The sequence below is a fragment of the Ranitomeya variabilis genome, chromosome 1 (genome assembly GCF_051348905.1).
Source record: "Ranitomeya variabilis isolate aRanVar5 chromosome 1, aRanVar5.hap1, whole genome shotgun sequence".
NCBI classification, from domain to species: Eukaryota; Metazoa; Chordata; class Amphibia; order Anura; family Dendrobatidae; genus Ranitomeya; species Ranitomeya variabilis.
In genome coordinates this window covers 322,044,241-322,064,510 of record NC_135232.1, presented here as the reverse complement: position 1 = coordinate 322,064,510, position 20,270 = coordinate 322,044,241, and the positions used below count along the sequence as shown (strand labels likewise).

Sequence of the window (20,270 nt, the reverse complement as noted above, 5' to 3'; positions counted from 1 at the left end):
GAGACAGGTCACCAGGGAGATCCAGGAGAGGTCAGAACCAGTACTGAATACAACGACAGCAGGCAACAAGTAAAGGTCCAGGTGGAGTTAAATAGGAACCAGCATAGCAGGAAATGAGGCAGCTGAGCCCAGCTCCAGACCCGCAGTATCGCTAAAGGCCACCAGAAGGAGCCCAGACGGAATTCACAACAGAGAATGTCCTATGGTCTGATGAAACCAAACTGGAACTGTTTGGTAGAAACACAACTTGTCGTGTTTGGAGGAAAAAGAATACTGAGTTGCATCCACCAAACACCATACCTACTGTAAAGCATGGTGGTGGAAACATCATGCTTTGGGGCTGTTTCTCTGCAAAGGGGCCAGGACGACTGATCCGGGTACATGAAAGAATGAATGGGGCCATGTATCGTGAGAGTGCAAACCTCCTTCCATCAGCAAGGGCATTGAAGATGAAACGTGGCTGGGTCTTTCAACATGACAATGATCCAAAGCACACCGCCAGGGCAACGAAGGAGTGGCTTCGTAAGAAGCATTTCAAGGTCCTGGAGTGGCCTAGCCAGTCTCCATATCTCAACCCTATAGAAAACCTTTGGAGGGAGTTGAAAGTCCGTGTTGCCAAGCGAAAAGCCAAAAACATCACTGCTCTAGAGGAGATCTGCATGGAGGAATGGGCCAACATACCAACAACAGTGTGTGGCAACCTTGTGAAGACTTACAGAAAACGTTTGACCTCTGTCATTGCCAACAAAGGATATATTACAAAGTATTGAGATGAAATTTTGTTTCTGACCAAATACTTATTTTCCACCATAATATGCAAATAAAATGATAAAAAAAACAGACAATGTGATTTTCTGGATTTTTTTTTCTCAGTTTGTCTCCCATAGTTGAGGTCTACCTATGATGTAAATTACAGATGCCTCTCATCTTTTTAAGTGGTGGAACTTGCACTATTGCTGACTGACTAAATACTTTTTTGCCCCACTGTAGCACTTTTTTTCCTTTTTTCCCATTTTCTATGGCAGTAATGCATTTTCAATGTTCTAGGGTAATCATTCTAGGTAAATCATGGTGCAACCTGTATCGTTTTTCAGAAAATAAAATTGGTCAGACAGAATAATATACAGCAGCAGTGAGTACACCGAAGAATAAGGTGAAATGTATATTTAGACTAACTTGATAAATCAGAAAGATGGGGATTGTCAGGAGCACACAGGAGAGGGGGTGGATTAGAAAAATCACAAAAACAAAACCACAGTTGAGGGAAGATTTCATGGTAAGGCTATGTGCACACGTTGCGGATTGGGGTGCAGAATTTTCTGCACAAAATCCGCATCTCCTGGCAGAAAACGCATGTGCAGATTTCACGTGTTTTTTAATGCGGATTTTTTGCGTTTTTGATGGGGATTTTGTGCGGATTTAATGCGTTTTTTACCCCTGCGGATTTCTTTTATGGAAGGGTGCAGAAACGCTGCAGATCCTCACAAAAGAAGTGACATGCTATTTGTTTTGTTCCGCAGCGTTTTTCATGCGGAATTTTCCGCACCATTCGCACAGCATTTTTTTTCCTATTGATTTACATTGTACTGTAAATCACTGTGCGGATCTGCAGCGTTTCTGCGAGGAAAAATCCGCACTAAATCCGCATCGTGTGCACACAGCCTTAAGGTCTCCCCCATTTTCATGAATAAAAATACTTTTATTTTGTGGCCAATGCTGGAACAGCCTTCACATCTTTTTGTCTACAGCTATATAAACCAATTTGGAAGGTGAAGACGTGCTTCACTCTTAGGTTTATTCCTGAAGTGCCAATCATCCTGAGGTGCACTGGGAATCTAGGTTTAATGAAACATGCAATTAACCTTGGAGCATTGTCCCTCCTCTCCATAATCACATGAGATTAGACTGACATATATATCTTTGCCTTTTGTCCAGATCCTGAATAAACTCAGAGAGAATTTCTGGAGATTACAAAATTGGCAAATACTGCAAAAGGTATTACCAATGGATATTTTATAGCCAATTTTAACGTCCTAAGATGTACTACAAAACAGAAGTTGTGATAATGCCATCATGTTTTGCCCCTTGAAAGATTTTTAGAAGGTAAGAAATGATAATGACAATGCTGTACTAACATTCAGGCCAGTCTCATCGCTAATTGCGGACATGACTGGCTCTATGTGCAGCTCCGTGTGCAGGACCTGGCTGCTATCTTTACGCATGTGTATGCTGCGATTTTTTTCCACACAGACCGTTGGTCTGTTTGGAAAATCGGCCATGTGCATTGGCAAATTAGATTTATTGAGTGCTCGTGCTTTCGGGGTGCGTTACGTGGAACACACATCCATGTAATACTCTCGTCTGAACAAGCCCTAATAGTCACATGATTTCTTTGACCTATAGTGGGGTCTGTTGGGTTTCTATCAGGGTGAGAGTATTTTGGATGGCAATGATAGTACTGCTGTCTGCTCTGTACATGCTATATTAATAATTGACAGAAACCCTCGGAAACTGTGTAATGCTGAAGACAGTAGAGACTAATGATATCAACCCATTCACGACCTTTGACATACATATACGTCATGGTTGAGTAGGGGTTCCCGACCTTTGACGTATAAGTACGTTATGGCTGTAGTGCAGGTACAGGAGTTGTGCCCGCACAATCGCTGCCGGAAGCTAGGCTTACATGATAGCTGAGCCTCGACTGTCATAGCCAAGCCCCCAGCTGTTTAACCCCCTAAATGTCATCATCTTAGCAATTGGGAAACTACGATAGAGAAGGGCCTCCCTCTAGGTCTGATCGGCGCCCCCGTCACGTCATCACAAGGGCCTGATCGTTGTCATGGCAACTCGAGGTCATCATGATGACCTCCAGGTCTGCCAGCTATAGGAACCTGTTTAGACAAATGTTAGCAGCATGGTCTAAGTGGCTTCTGCCAGTGTAATATTGACAGGTATAATGCATTGCAGAGCTGTTGCTTTGTAATGCATTATACCAGCGATCAGAGCAATAAAAGTTAAAATAACATAGAGGGACTAAGTAAAAAAAAGTAAAAACAAACTGTAAAAATATTTTTTTTTAAATATCACAAAATATATGTAAAAAAAGAAAAAATATTATGCCGCATCCTTTAAAATATCACACTACTTAACCCCTTCAGTGAACATTATAAAAAAAAAAGAGAAAAAACGTGGCAAAAAAACTATGCTTTTTCATCATACTGGCCAACAAAACACGACCAAAAAGTGGAATGGAAATAAAAAATGGTATAGCTGAAAACGACATCTAATACTGCAAAAAACAAGCCGCCATACAGCATCATTAGCAGAAAAATACCACTTAGAATAAAGCAATGCAAAAACAATTATTTTTACTATAAAATAGTTTTATTTTGTAAAAGCGACAAAACGTAAAAAAATTATATAACCGTGGTATCGCGGTAATTGTAATGACCCGAAGAATAAAGCTGCCTCATCAATTTTACCACACGCAGAACGGCATAAAAAAACAAAATTGCTGGTTTTTGCTCATTTGGCCTCCCTAAAAGCGATCAAAAAATGTCATGTGCCTGAAAATTGTACCAATAAAAATGTCAACTCATCCTGCATAAAACAAGCCCTCACAGGACTGTCAACAGAAATCTAGAAAAATTGCAGCTCTCAATAAATGGGGTTTTGCTTAAAAAAGCCTTTTTTAGTGTGTAACAGCAGCAAAACATAAAAAACTATATAAATCTAGTATTGCTGTAATTGTAGCTAACCGAAGAATAAAGTAATCTAATCACTTAAATCACAGGAGCAATGGCGTAATAAAAAAAACAACAAATTTTTCAGGGTTTCTGTGTAAATATCTGAAATATGTGATTTAGACGGAACCTCCGGTGGAAGATTCCATATAATGAGCAGATGGAGGCACTATGGATGCCGTCTGGCCTATTATTCAGTGATATCTGTGTATTTAAGTGTGCATAAAAGCGAGGATGGCGACAATTTTGTGCACCTCTGAAAAGGACACTGCTGAACAGAGGTCAGAAGGAGTCCAGAGTAATGCTGTTTCCTCATTATAGTGAATAGATCCCTCGAGGGTTTCATCTGAATCACATCATTCGGAGATTTAGATGGAAACCCCGATGTAAGTGCTCAGATAAGAGCACAGGATAAATGTGATCCAAAACGTTATGTAAAATGTTCCCAATAAAAGCTTCAACTCAATCCACAAAAAAACAATTCCCCACTCAGGTTCATCTGTCAATGGAAATATATTCCACCTTACTGGTAGCACAAAGGGTCTGAAAAAAGCGTTATGGCTCCTCACCCCTCTAAAAGAAATCCAGTGAATTCTGAGCTCCCAAATCCAAATGAACCCCCTCCTTCTGTAATGTAATTAGTTTTTCTTCATTGCCCAATGGCATAAATTTCTGAGACACATCAGTGGTGTCAATAAGATCACTGCACCCAGGTCTCTTGTGGGGATTGCTGCGCGCTCTTCAAATATAACATGGCTTCTATGCAGCAAAAACTGTGCTCCATAATTTAATTGGCACTCTCTCGGCATACTAAGCAGAAATTGTACAAATTATTTTGAGGTTCATTTTCTTCTGTTACCTTTTGGAATTTGCAAAATTTGGGGCCAAAGCAATATTTTTCTGTTAAAATATTATTTTATGTTAAATTTTCATTTTCTCCTTCCACACTGCTTTAATTCCTGTGACACCCTCAAAGGGTTAATAAACTTCTTGAATGTGGTTTTGAGCACTTTGAGGGGTGTAGGTTTTAAAATGGTATAACTTTCGGGTGTTTTCTATCAAATAGGCCCCTCATATTCACTTCAAATGGAAAACTGAGTAATTGATAATAAACTTTATTCCTTCTAACTTCCTAGCAAAAGAAATATGTTTAAAAAAAAATGATGCTAATGTGAAGTAGACATGTGGCCAATGTTATTTATTAACTATTTTGTGTGATATAATTAAATGTTTTAGAGGCATAAAAATTTAAAGTTTGAAAATTGCAAAAATTGTAAAAAAATTTTGTCAAATTTTATATGTTTTCATGAATAAAAGCAAAACGTACCACTAACGTGAAGTACAGCATCTCTAGAAAAAACAGTCTGAGAATTACTACCTCATAAAGTGACACTGGTCATAATTTAAAAAAATGGTCTTGTCAGGAAGCTAAAATAAGGCTGGCGGATGAAGGTATTAAAATTCAAATTCTACAATACTTTGACTCATTGTAACTGTTAAAAATAGAGAACCTTTTGTTAAATGTTTGACTTTTTTCTTGTTTGAAAATCATAGTGGGTGATATTCTTCTATTTATCAAAAAGGATTTGAGATGAAACTACTGTAAGTCTAAGTTTTGACCATTGGCATCAGAAGAATCAAAATAAGTAAATTGAACAATTAGTTAGAAATGTTTGCCATAAATGTAAAATATTAGTGTGAGATGAGCTTAAGTAGTTCTGTTGGCACAGTTTCTAGAAAGTTGTAGTAGTGACACACAAGGTTTCATAGAAAATTAGTCGCTTAATAAAATAAGTTAAAAAAGTACTAAGATCCCATAAACTTGCATCCATTTTACTTAAATAATGTTCTCTAAGATGTTGATCAGAATTAACTGAAATATTATTTTGTGTCTTTCTACTTTAATGTGGTACACACGTCACCTTTTTAAAACTTTAATTATCTATTATAACAATAAAAGAAAAAAAAGCAACAGATTTAGTAAGTAGCATAAAATAAAAAAAGCAAGATGTATATACAGCATTTCCAGTTGCGAATACTATAACTGGGCCACCACCTCACCGCCAATGATTTTACAGACAATTGTATGCAATGATGACTTGCTATATAGACTCTGTATCTGTATGCATCATATATGAATATTTTTAATGAGCTATAACTCTTATAGTATGGCTGTCTATTTAAAAGAAGTTATTGTACCATTGTTCCATCTCCTTTCTATGCATCTTGGACAACTATGTTCAGTCAACGTTTTGGGGCCATGATGCTTTTGCTATCTCTGTAACAAAGTTATATACGTTCATATAAAGGGCTTTATTTAATGGGATTACTTATGTAATTTACCAAATTTGTAACAATTTTAATTTTGTTCTAATTTCTTTATTTTTTCAGAAGCCTAATTATCGCTTCTCTGATGGATAGCAATTTGAAATTTTTTGCTACACTATGAACAGCATGTTGTTCAGACAATTGAAATCAGAGACAGATGCCTCCTACTTTTATTGTAGCATCTATGACTATTTTGGGAGCTAGCACAATATTTGGGGTGCTCACCAACTTACTGATTGTCACAGTGAATTTTGTTGACAAGGTCAAAGGCCGGAAGCTCAATCCATCAGATCTCATCATGGTCACCCTTGGTTCATTTAATGTATTTTTCCAGTTTATCATGCTGATTAATGACTATGTGAGTTTCTTGGACCATGATCTCTACAGTTCTGAACAAATTTATACTTTATTTACAGTTTTGCTTGTTCTGCCTATATTTTCTAGTTTCTGGTTCACAGTTTGTTTGTCAGTCTACTACTACTTGCAGATTATCATTTTCACTCACCCAGTTTTAATCCGGCTTAAACTGGGAGTTTCTCAACTCATACCAAAACTGCTTATGGCTTCCGTGTTTACTTCAGTGGCTAATGGCATACCTGCTGCCTGGTACCGGTACAAGGATCACCTTAGCTTAAACATATCTAGTAATCAAGGTTTAGAACCAACTGTGCCAAAAGTAAATGTTGTGTATATGCTCCCCAGTACTATCATTAGTAGTTCCCTTCCACTGACTCTCATTGGAATTGTCAATAGCATTATCATCAAGTCATTGCTTTCACACAGCCACAAGGAGGACAGAAATGCAAATGGAGACCTTCGACAAAGAGCAGAAGCTCGTGTACGTGCCGCTAGGACCATCGGCAGCCTCCTTCTTCTTTACATAGCATTTTATGTATCTCAGATTCTCCTTTTCACAGATACTTTTCCTAGGAATAGCCCTGGATTCTGTGCTTGTCTGATGGTAATTTATATCTATCCTCCAGCACAATCTATGGTTCTGATAACGGGAAGCCCTAAGCTGAAGCAAGTCTCCATTGCTTTACTATGGTATTTAGTAGGTAAAAAGCAGACAAAAACTATAGAGATCTTAGTTATCAAGCTCTGATGCCATCCTGATCTCATCATTACTCAGGGTGGCTCTTATCAACATTTCATTTTATTGTTATATCATTTTATTATTTTTATGTCAAAAGTTCAATACAACCAAATAATGTCCCAACTCCTTTTTGAAAACTCCTTTGCCTCTGTGCTGCTAGGTTTATTCCATACCACACATGATTCAAAATAAATAAAAACTCTGTAAACCAAGGCCTACGACAACTATAGATCAGTGACATTCAACAATGATATGGTACCTGTGCACCTACTGTACCTCTTATTGAAGCTACTGATTAATAAAAATTGCCACTCTATACTGATTTTCTTGTTGATATTATTGAATCCATGTTTTTTGTTGGCCATATACATTAAAATGTGTTTGTCCACTCAACACCTATCTTCCATGACTACTTCTAAATATGTTGAAGTTTATGTTACTTGAAACCAAAATATATAATGGGTTAAATTCTACCTGTCTGCCCAAACTGGAAACTTTTTAGGCTTCTCCCTATACACATTAGAACCCCTTTGATCTGTACAGTGCAATGTCCGTGAATGCATTGTGCAGATATTGCAACTCATATTCTTTCTGTCACGAACACCACAAGGGGTCGGTCAGCAGATGGCACAACACACACTCAATGGGATGGTAAAGGGGAGAGGAAGGCCCTAACGACAGGGAATTAGGGATGGGACACCTCCTGAGCTCCAACCTGAGCCATTCCCTGCACTCCCCTAACGTCCTAAGCGGATCCTTTCCCCCGCCGCCATCATAAACCACGTCCCTTGCTGTCACCTCACACTCCCCTGTCTAGTGCACTGGCTGATTAGGGTGCTAGCCTCACCACTGCAGATGGTACAAACACAGGGTGTAGTGACAAGCACCAGACAGACAAGGTAAAAACACAGAACTTAGCTCCAGGCACCGCTGCCAAGCTCCACACTATAGAGGACATGAAAACAGGACCCCAAACTCCAGAAGTAGCTGATACAGTGCTGACACCATAGCTGCACATTCCAGGGCTGGTCTGCATAGAATTACTCTATCACCAACAGTCAGCTGATGTATCAGGTGACCATTTAAAGGATGGTGGGAATGGTCACCACCCACATCAGCTGACCTAGCAATTCTGCAGCTGCAGCAAGCTGCCAGCAAAGGAAACTGACATTAACCCCTGCTGGCCTGAAAGGGAAAAAGCTACATTTAAGTTATAGTGGAACCAGAGCTGTCACAAATCCAAAAATGGATTGTGACATTTAAAAGGGGTCGTCTGGGGAAAACAAGTTATCACCTATCCACAGGATAGGAAATAACTTGTTGATCAGTGGTGGTCCGAACACTGGGCCCCACATTGACCAGCAGAATGGGGATTTTTTTTTTCCATTAGAATGGAGCAGCAGTGTGCATGCTTGACTATAGATCCATTCACTCCCTATGGGAAAGACAAATGCTGCACTGGGCTTTTTCTGGCAACCCCATAGAGAATGAATGGAGCAGCCTTTAGGGTATGTTCCCACGGTCCAATGTATTGGGCATGTGGTGATTCAACACGGTTCAATGAACACATGCGGAATCACCTGCGTTCAAAAGCTGTCAGTGCCTTGGATGGAGCGGACATGTGCTGCCGGACAAATGCTGCCGATTACTGACCATGGGGATGTAGCCTCAGGCATTTGACCTGACGCTCCTTTTTGTAAAAGGGATAAAAGAGTCCTGACTTGGCTAAAAGTGTTTCTGTTCTGTTGATCAATGCAGGTCCCAGCAGTTGGATCACCATGGATAAATACGTTTTTCACCTATCTAACTTGTTTTCAATGCGCCATACATTTAGGTCTCTGTCTTTATGAAAATACAATATATGGTTTATTAATGATTCCAATATGAAATACTTCTAATGGAATCTTGGAGAAACAAACAACATTGTATACTTATATACTTTATATGCTCTGCCAAGCTCCTACTACTTACGGCGGCATATGAAATATTAGTCTTATCTCATCTTATGTAATCCAATTTAATATTATTGATAACTTTTCATAATTATAGCAGTATGTGTAGTATTATATATTAATTGGTGCCAGTAGAGACAGATAAGGTAGCTGTATTACAAAGAAATCCTTCAAAAATTCATCCTGTTGTCTTCGGTGACTGAGTTTTAAGCTTTGGATGCTCAGAGACTTTGGTCATAGTAGCAGGGGTGGACATACCATTGGTCCAACATCTGCAGCGGCACAATGGCTCAAGAGGTAATGGGGCCCACTACCACCTCCAAATCAGGGGGAATTGTGCATTATGATGTGCTATTGGAGTTTAAAGGGCCCATATATTGTTCTTACACATGGTCCTTTCTCTGTCTGTATTTGATCAGTTATCACAGAATTGCATGTGAATGGGATCACATTGTCACCCATAGGGTTCTGCAACTGGTCGGAGGCAAAACGGAACAAATGGACCCCTAAATTAGAACCTTTAAGTAATCACATTAAAACTCTGAAAAATACTTTGAATTTGTGTAAGGTGTATGCAAGCAAATTATTGTCAGGGTCTTATGAGGGTACCAAAAATAAAACACAGAAACTATCAAACCCTTGAATTCCCTAAGGTGTCCCTACCTGTCAACAGAGGCTGGCACCCTAAATGTATGCGAAATGGCACCCCCGCTCCACATTGGATATCCCTCAAGACCCTATTAAACACCTATCACTAAAGTGCAGCACTGGTAGTCACATATACACACAACAAATCCTGGATGTATAATTCAAAATTCAAGCAAATCGCTGGCCTTAGTCCACGGACAGAAGTGACTCTCCTGTCACCACAATACAATAGTCAAAGACTATCGATATGCATAAAGATGTTCAAAATATATAAATAGCCAGATCAAAGACCAAAAGGTCTATACAGATTTACATCCGGGATACACAAGGGTTAATATTTATCTCACATATATAAGAAACCTTAACCCCTTCACCCCTGGAGCTTTTTCCGTTTTTCCGTTTTCGTTTTTCGCTCCCCTCCTTCCCAGAGCCATAACTTTTTTATTTTTCTGTCAATTTGGCCATGTGAGGGCTTATTTTTTGCGGGACGAGTTGTACTTTTGAACGACATCATTGGTTTTACCATGTCGTGTACTAGAAAACGGGAAAAAAATTCCAAGTGCAGTGAAATTGCAAAAAAAGTGCAATCCCACACTTGTTTTTTGCTTGCCTATTTTGCTAGGTTCACTAAATGCTAAAACTGACCTGCCATTATGATTCTCCAGGTCAGTACGAGTTCATAGACACCTAACATGACTAGGTTCTTTTTTACCTAAGTGGTGAAAAAAAATTCCAAACTTTGCAAAAAAATAAATAAATAAAATTGCGCCATTTTCCGATACCCGTAGCGTCTCCATTTTTCGTGATCTGGGGTCGGGTGAGGGCTTATTTTTTGCGTGCCGAGCTGGCATTTTTAATGATAGCATTTTGGTGCAGATACGTTCTTTTGATCGCCCGTTATTGCATTTTAATGCAATGTCGTGGCGACCAAAAAAACGTAAATCTGGCGTTTCGATTTTTTTTTTCATTACGCCGTTTAGCGATCAGGTTAATGCTTTTTTTTATTGATAGATCGGGCGATTCTGAACGCGGCGATACCAAATATGTGTAGGTTGGGTTTTTTTTTTATTGATTTATTTTGATTGGGGCGAAAGGGGGGTGATTTAAACTTTTATATTTTTTTTATTTTTTTCACATTTTTTTTTACTTTTTTTTTTTACTTTTACCATGCTTCTATAGCCTCCATGGGAGGCTAGAAGCAGGCACAGCCCGATCGGCTCTGCTACATAACAGCGATCATCAGATCGCTGTTATGTAGCTAAAATGCAGGTGTGCTGTGAGCGCCGACCACAGGGGGGCGCTCACAGCCACCGGCGATCAGTAACCATAGAGGTCTCCAGGACCTCTATGGTTACCTTCCTGACTCATCGCCGACCCCCGATCATGTGACGGGGGTCGGCGATGCGCTCATATCCGGCCGCACGGCCGGATGCGGTAGTTAAATGCCGCTGTCTGAGTTTGACAGCGGCATTTAACTAGTTAATAGCGGCGGGTGATCGCGATTTCACCCGCCGCTATTGCGCGCACATGTCAGCTGTAAAAAACAGCTGACATGTCGCGACTTTGATGTGCGCTCACCGCCGGAGCGCACATCAAAGCGGGGGTCCCGACATGTGACGTACTATTCCGTCACATGTCGGGAAGGGGTTAAATATTGTCCCTGAAAATCAGTCTGAAGTGTGTACAAAAAATATTATCAAGATCTATGAGGATCACATAATATTGGCAGGATATAATAAAAGGGACATAGCAACCCTAGAATTCCCTGTCAGTGGAGGTTGGCACCCTAATGTGGTTATGAAGTGGTGCCCCCACTCCACGTCGACTGTCCCTCAAGACCCTAATGCAGCAATTATTATTAGAATGCAGTGCAGGTAGTAGTCAATACACACACATGATCCTGGATGTGTGATTCAGGAAAGATAAAGCCTTGTTAGCAGATCCCTGATCTTAGTGAACTAACAGGAATAATTCCCAGTCACCACAAAAAGATACATACAGGCGCTTCTCACAAACTTAGAATATCATCAAAAAGTTAATTTATTTCAGTTTTTCAATACAAAAAGTGAAACTCATATATTATATAGTTATTACAAACAGAGTGATCTATTTCAAGTGTTTATTTATGTTAATGTTGATTATTATGGCTTACAGCCAATGAAAACCCAAAAGTCATTATCTCAGTCAATTAGAATAATTAAGAAAAAACACCTGCAAGTGCTTCCTAAGTGTTTAAAAAGGTCCCTTAGTCTGGCTCCACAATCATGGGGAAGACTTCTGACTTGACAGATGTCCAGAAGGCAGCCCTTGATACATTCCACAAGGACGGTAAGCCACAAAACGTCGTTGCTAAAGAAGCTGACTGTTCACAGAGTGCTGTATACAAGCATATTAATGGAAAGTTGAGTGGAAAGAAAAAGTGTGGTAGAAAAATGTGCAAAAGCAACCGGGATAACCACAGCCTTGAAAGGATTGTTAAGAAAAGGCCATTAAAAAATTTGAGGGAGATTCACAAGGAGTGGACTGTTGCTGGAGTCATTGCTTCAAGAGTTACCACACACAGATCTATCCAGGACATGGGTGTCACGGGGAGACTAGGTGAGCGAGAGCTAATAACCCGGGCCCCTCAAATTTCCCTCAGACTAGGGAAATCCTGACTGACCCTCTACCTGGAGTTTACACTGATGGTGTGCAAGTCCAGGCCTCGAACCTCACCCTGTCTCCTGTTTCAACCCTAGGCTGAAACCTCCGCCCACCACCCAGTGAAGAGGTAATACACCAATACCCACAGTTAGCACAGACAAGGATAAAGGAAAATATACACCACGCCGCAGTCACTCAGGAATACACTATAAATGTGCAGGGCAAAATAAATACAAATATAGGAAGGAGTAAATAAGACAAAGGAAAATACACCACCAGCAACGAATCTCCAACAACCAGCTCTCCACTCCAGACCGAGATAACAACGCACAAGACAGAAGCTATAATCGGCGACGCCCAATGATCAGCAGAACTATTTAAAGGCAATGGGCATGGCCCAGCTTCCAATCCGAGGATCAGGTAAATTAACCCCAGAACAGCTAGATAAAATCTAGCCGACGCCAATAAGCACATAGTGGTCAAAAGCGGAATTACCGCTGTCTGTCGAATGACCTGGTCTGAACAGCGTCCGACATGACAGTACCCCGCCTTCTACGAGGGACCCCAGGGCCCTCACGGCTTATAGGACCCGACTTGTCTGGATGACGACGATGAAAAAACCTGACCAGCCGATCCGCATGAATGTCCGAGGCTGGTACCCAGGACCTCTCCTCAGGCCCATAACCACGCCAGTGAACCAAGTACTGTCACCTTGGAGACTTCAAATTCCAAATTACCATCCACCAAGACTGGAGGTAGCATAGGCGCTGCGTCCACAGAACCCACCACCTTCTTTAGAAGAGACCTGTGGAACACGTTGTGTATCTTATACACCGTAGGGAGCTCCAATCGGTACGCTACTGGGTTAATGACGGCGGTGACCTTAAATGGACCAATAAACCGTGGACCCAATTTGAGGGACGGTATTTTGAGTCTTATGTTTTTTGTGGATAGCCACACCCAGTCATCCACACTCAGGTCCGGACCTGGCACACGCCTACTGTCAGCCACACGTTTGTACCTAGCACCCACACTCAACAGGCGCTGTTTAACTCTCCTCCAGACTGATGACATTTGTGCTCCTAACTGGTCCTCCTCCGGAACGCCGGAAGAGCCCCTCTGACTCAAAGTACAAAATTGAGGATGTAGCCCGTAAACACAAAAAAACGGAGACTCCCCAGACGACTCCTGGAGGTGATTATTGATGGCAAACTCAGCCAAAGGAAGGAACGTAGACCACTCCTCCTGGTTATCAGAGACAAAGCAGCGTAAGTACTGTTCCAAATTTTGGTTCATACGCTCAGTCTGACCATTTGACTGAGGATGAAACGCCGAAGAATGAGACAACTTGATCCCCAGCCGTGAGCAAAATGCTTTCCAAAATTTTGCCACAAACTGAGACCCCCTATCAGACACGATGTCAGACGGAACCCCATGAAGTCTGACCACCTCCTGCACAAATACCTGAGCCAGAGTCTAAGGGTATGTGTCCACGTTCAGGATTGCATCAGGATTTGGTCAGGATTTTACGTCAGCATTTGTAAGCCAAAACCAGGAGTGGAACAATTAGAGGAAAAGTATAACAGAAACATATGCTCCACTTCTGCATTTATCACCCACTCCTGGTTTTGGCTTACAAATACTGATGGAAAATCCTGACCAAATCCTGATGCAATCCTGAATGTGGACACATACCCTTAGCGTTAGGCAACGAAGGCAAAGACACAAAGTGCGACATTTTTGAAAACCGATCAACTATCACCAAGATGACCGTGTTCCCAGCTGATGAGGGCAAATCAGTGATGAAATCCATGGAGATTTCCGTCCATGGCTTACTAGGTACCTCAAGAGGAAGTAGTGTGCCAACAGGACGGGAGCGGGGCGTCTTAGCCCTAGCGCACGTGGTACAAGCTGACACGTATGAGACCACGTCCTGTCGGATCTTGGGCCACCAAAACCGACGTGACACCAACTCCAAGGTACCTCTAACCCCTGGGTGGCCAGCCAGGACAGCATCATGATGCTCCGCCAAAACCTTTAAGCGGAGATGAAGCGGTACAAAAGATTTGTTGATGGGAAGCTCAGATGGTACCTCCTCCTGAGCCTCGGCAATCTCAGCCTCAACCTCGGTAGTGAGAGCCGAAACCACAACACCCTTTTGAAGGATGGGTACTGGATCCTCCCGAGGTTCTCCACCCGGAAAACACCTGGACAGAGCATCTGCCTTAGTGTTTTTAGACCCCGGTCTGTAAGTGACAACAAAATTGAACTGCGTGAAAAACAATGCCCAGCGAGCCTGCCTGGGGGACAGACGCTTGGCTGACTCCAAATACAGCAGATTCTTATGATCAGTAATAACAGTAACCTGATGTACCGACCCCTCCAAGAAGTGTCGCCATTCCTCAAAGGCCAACTTAATAGCCAACAACTCCCTGTTGCCGATATCGTAGTTACGTTGTTACGTTCGGCGGACGACAGTTTCTTGGAGAAATAGGCGCACGGACGCAAACCACTCAAAGATGAGCCTTGAGATAGTACCGCCCCCACACCAACCTCAGACGCATCGACTTCCACAACAAAGGGTTTTGATATGTCTGGCTGCACAAGAATGGGGGCTGAAACAAAACTGTTCTTAAGAAATTCAAATGCGCACACAGCAGCCTCAGGCCAAACGGAGAAATTGGTACCCTTTTTAGTCATGTCAGTTAGCGGTTTAGCAATGATGGAAAAATCCTTGATAAATTTCCTATAGTAGTTAGAAAACCCAAGGAACCGCTGAAGTGCTTTCAGGTTATCAGGACATTCCCAATGCAGCACCGCTTGCACCTTAGCGGTGTCCATTTTAAAACCAGAAGCAGACACAATATAACCCAAGAAAGGCAACTCCTGAACAAAAAATACACATTTCTCAAGTTTAGCATACAGATTATTCTCTCTGAGAAGCTGTAACACCTGCCTGACATGATCTAAATGAGCATCACGGTCGCAAGAATATATGAGAATGTCATCTAGGTACACGATAACGAATTTCCCCAAAACATGCGAGAACACATCATTGATGAAATGTTGGAACACTGCAGGTGCGTTAGTCAACCCAAAGGGCATCACCAAATTTTCAAAATGACGCTCAGGGGTATTAAAAGCCGTCTTCCACTCATCACCTTGACGGACTCTTATAATAATAATAATAATCTTTATTTTTATATAGCGCTAACATATTCCGCAGCGCTTTACAGTTTGTACACATTATCATCGCTGTCCCCGATGGGGCTCACAATCTAAATTCCCTATCAGTATGTCTTTGGAATGTGGGAGGAAACCGGAGTGCCCGGAGGAAACCCACGCAAACACGGAGAGAACATACAAACTCTTTGCAGATGTTGTCCAAGGTGGGATTAGAACCCAGGACTCCAGCGCTGCAAGGCTGCTGTGCTAACCACTGCGCCACCGTGAGGTTGTACGCCCCCCTGAGGTCAAGCTTGGTAAACCACTTAGCACCCGCCACCTGGTTGAACAAATCTGGTATCAGTGGCATAGGGTATGGTTCACGAACCGTAATCTGGTTCAACTCCCTGAAATCCAAACACGGGCGTAATCTGCCATCTTTCTTCTTCACGAAGAAGAACCCTGCTGCCACCGGCGAGGATGACGGCCTGATGTGCCCTTTGCTCAAGCTTTCAGCATATAATCTTTTAACGCTTGTCTCTCCGGACCGGAGATGTTAAACATCCTTGCTTTAGGCAACTTGGCCCCTGGTTTAAACCTGATAGAACAGTCATAGGGATGATGTGGCGGCAACTCTGAACAACCCTTCTCAGAGAACACATCCACAAAATCCAGAAGTGACTCCGGAACGCTTGAAGTCACCGCAGCCACACATGTGGCCAGGCAATTCTCCTGGCAGAACTCGCTCCACTGAATTATGTACTGAGTTTTCCAGTCAATTACCGGGTTGTGCATAGACAACCAAGGAAAACCCAAAACCACCTGAGCAGGAAGATTCCTGAGCACCTTACATGTAACCCGCTTGGAATGTAGAACTCCAATGTGGAGTTTCACCTCAGCCACAAATTCAGTAATCTCCCCCTGAGAGAGAGGAGCAGCATTGATGGTGACCACACGGATAGGATGAGACAGTTTTACAATCCTAAACCCTGCTGTGCGCGCAAACTCCTCATCAATGAGATTTGTGGCTGAACCACTATCCACAAAAACAGTAATTGGCAGCTCACTGCCAGCGATAAAAACCTTAGCAGGGAGCATGCATTGAGAAACCACCATGGAGGATATACATAAGCTCAGATTGGTCTCCTCCACACCCTCCGAGCTTAGAAGTTTTCTGCCGTTGCGTTTTTCTTAGACAGCAGAGGACATATGTTAATAAAATGACCAGTTTTACCACAGTAAAAACAGGCTCCCTGCTTCCTGAGCTCAGGGGCTCGACGCTTCACATGTGACACCCTTGCAATTTGCATAGGCTCCGTGGGCTCACCTGCAGCAACCTCACGTGAACCTAAACCCTCTCCCATAGGCGGTGTCTCATGCTCCCCCTGACGCAAACGGCGATCAATGCGGACAACCAGACTCATAGCGGAATCTAGCGAAGCAGGAGTCTCGTACATCAGAAGGGCTTTTTTAACCCTTCCAGAAACCCCATGAATAAACTGACTCCGCAATGCTGGATCATTCCATTATGTATCGATCGCCCAGCGATGAAATTCAGAACAGTAATCCTCTGCAACTCGCTCCCCCTGGCGAATAGTGCGTATCTTAGATTCTGCTAGAGCCATTCTGTCAGGTTCATCGTAGATTTTTCCAAGAGAGGAAAAAAACCTCTCCACAGAGTCAAATGCAGCAGAATCAGATGGCAAAGAAAACGCCCATGCTTGGGGATCCCCGCTTAACAATGACAACACCAGGCCCACACGCTGAGCCTCATTACCCGAGGAGATCGGGCGCATACGGAAATATAGTTTGCAAGCTTCACGAAAAGAAACAAACTTACTGCGTTCCCCAGCAAATTTTTCAGGCAAAGGGAATTTAGGCTCAGCAACTCTTCCTGTCGCTCCAGCTTGCACATTGGATACTGCTAGTCCCTGTTGCTGTACTGTTCCCCTCAACTCAGTGACCTGTAGGGACAGCGCCTCCAACTGGCGGGTTATGGAAGTCATGGGATCCATGACAAAACACACACAAAAAAGAAACCCTTTTTTTGTTGTTGTTGGGCCGATTATAATGTCACGGGGAGACTAGGTGAGCGAGAGCTAACAACCCGGGCCCCTGCAATTTCCCTCAGACTAGGGAAATCCTGACTGACCCTCTACCTGGAGTTTACACTGATGGTGTGCATGTCCAGGCCTCGAACCTCACCCTGTCTCCTGTTTCAACCCTAGGCTGAAACCTCCGCTCACCACCCAGTGAAGAGGTAATACACCAATACCCACAGTTAGCACAGACAAGGATAAAGGAAAATATACACCACGCCGCAGTCACTCAGGAATACACTATAAATGTGCAGGGCAAAATAAATACAAATATAGGAAGGAGTAAATAAGACAAAGGAAAATACACCACCAGCAACGAATCTCCAACAACCAGCTCTCCACTCCAGACCGAGATAACAACGCACAAGACAGAAGCTATAATCGGCGACGCCCAATGATCAGGAGAACTATTTAAAGGCAATGGGCATGGCCCAGCTTCCAATCCGAGAATCAGGTAAATTAACCCCGGAACAGCTAGATAAAATCTAGCTACGCGCCTCAGTAGGATGTTGCCTCGATCTTACGGCACGACTCCTACTGGCTTTATCTCCTTTTTGCTGCGATCTCGTTTCTCACTTCTCCACAGTAAACCTCGCTTCTTTTCCTTTCTTAGGATGCCACCGCATTCGAGTGCAGGCGCGGCTCCGTAACGTTCTGTTCTGTTCGCTAGGCAACTCTCAGGATCCCACCCCTGACAGAGACCCCCCTGAATCTTACCCTGCAACACCCCCTGCCACGGGATGTTGCCTGGTTCCAACCCAGTCAGCTTCTGACTAACTTCCTATCCAGCCCCCAGTTTTACCAGATTGTGAGGAGTGGCCTAATGCATAGAACCCTTTGCTCCCCCTGGTGGCCAGAATGTGAAGTGTAAAGTGTGACTGTGATACCTGGTCAGGTGAACTCCTTAAGTGCCATCAGACGTACCATCACTCCCCTTAGCGGCGGAGCGTCAGAACTGCAATGACCAGGACTCTGGGGCGCTGCAAAAGCATCAGGCAAAATTGCAATTTGAGGCCAAGTATTCACTCTGAGCGGGAACTTCCAGATGCAGGTAGGCCCTGGATCATGTGCAAGGATACAGACATGCTGCTCACTGTTCCCTCTTGAAGAAACAAGTTTTATTGTTGTGTGTTGTGCTATGTTGTGATGTATAATGTGAATTCTGATATGTTCCTGAATTCTGATATATAATTTCCTGTCAGAGAGTGATATAGGGCCTGGACTACATAGCGAGTGTACCAATATGCCCAAGGTGAGAGGAGACTGAACACAAAGGATAGCGAGACCTGGAGCTTAAGTGACTAGGAAACAGAGTGACCTTCCGAAAACTGGTCCTAGGAGAGGACACCTAGCCACAAGACTCTGAGCTTAAAACGCTAGAAGGTAAGGGGCCTAAGACAGGATTAAGTACTTGGGATGTGTAAAGTGTCCTGGGCAGGAGTTCCAGAGCGTCAGCTTTTCCAGCCATACTGGAAAGCTGAAGGGAAAAAGAGGATGCAGAACAGTAGAACAAGTAGATGACACTTGTTGATCAGGACTGTAGTGTTAAAGCTGGGTTGTAGTACAGTAGGGAGAAACAGTGGACATAGAGAACCCTGCGGTAAACTACTAAGGAAGAAAACTGTGTGGAAAATGCTTCAAGCTGTAAAAGAAACATTCAAAAGGCTGTGTACCTGCTAACTCTTGTGTATAACCCTTATCAAGTTGCTGTTCAGTAAAGAGTTTATTTTTGAATGGTGGTCTCCCTCATTGAACTGCGAAACATCTGGTCTTGGCAAACGAGCAACATTGGTTACATATGGCCTGCACAGGCATAGCACCCTCACAGCACATGTGCACACACCCAGCCAGGACCTCAACTTTCATGTAATGTGCCATAGTTGAGCACCTCGCTACCACAGCTACTGCCCCGCATCACATTACACATGTCCAGTGAACTCCTGGGCATGCTCGTGGTTGGAAGCCCTAGCCTAAAGTGAACACCAGGGTCAGAAATGGCCATGTAAAATATAACTGGACTTGTCTTTGATAGTACATGCACATATAAATAGTTAGATGGGTGAAATCCTGCTGACAGATTCCCTTTTAAATACTCAAACATAGAGCAGGGAAAAACAGGATCAGCTCTTGATCCAACAACTGCTGAATGAGTAAATAGAACTATACAGTACATGTAATGCCCCAAAGTTGTAGTGTATGTGCCTTTAAGGTGTAGCAGAGAGGGCAGCTACCTTATTGTGCAAACACTACCTTATTATGCATGCACTATGTTGCAGATAATGTACATGAGGATTCAGTACACAGAAATGGTTAATATCTGTGTAAGGAGGTGGCAGGGACCCTCTGTCCTTCCTTTCTCCTGAACACTGAGAACAAGTGTCATGTGCGGCACCCTGACAGTTATTCACATTCACTAATGCTAATGTAATGTGCTGTTCCCTAATGTTCATTAATGTGTGTCATGTATTGTAAAGGCCCCGTCTCACTAAGCGATTTACCAACGATCACGACCAGCGATACGACCTGGCCGTGATCGTTGGTAAGTCGCTGTGTGGTCGCTGGGGAGCTGTCACACAGACCGCTCTCTCCAGCG

The 20,270-nt window shown here is 42.8% G+C and overlaps 1 protein-coding gene across 1 annotated transcript; it reads left to right on the top strand.

Annotated features, from left to right (window-relative positions):
• The first annotated feature begins 6,231 nt into the window (after positions 1 to 6,231).
• LOC143793972 (taste receptor type 2 member 40-like) lies at positions 6,232 to 7,179 on the top strand. Its single transcript, XM_077280890.1, has one exon. The coding sequence runs from the start codon at positions 6,232 to 6,234 to the stop codon at positions 7,177 to 7,179; it is 948 nt and encodes a 315-aa protein (XP_077137005.1).
• Positions 7,180 to 20,270: the final 13,091 nt, after the last annotated feature.

Coding starts and splice junctions, on each gene's coding strand:
- LOC143793972 (XM_077280890.1), top strand. CDS start 6,232: ATGCCTCCTACTTTTATTGTAGCATCTATGACTATTTTGGGAGCTAGC.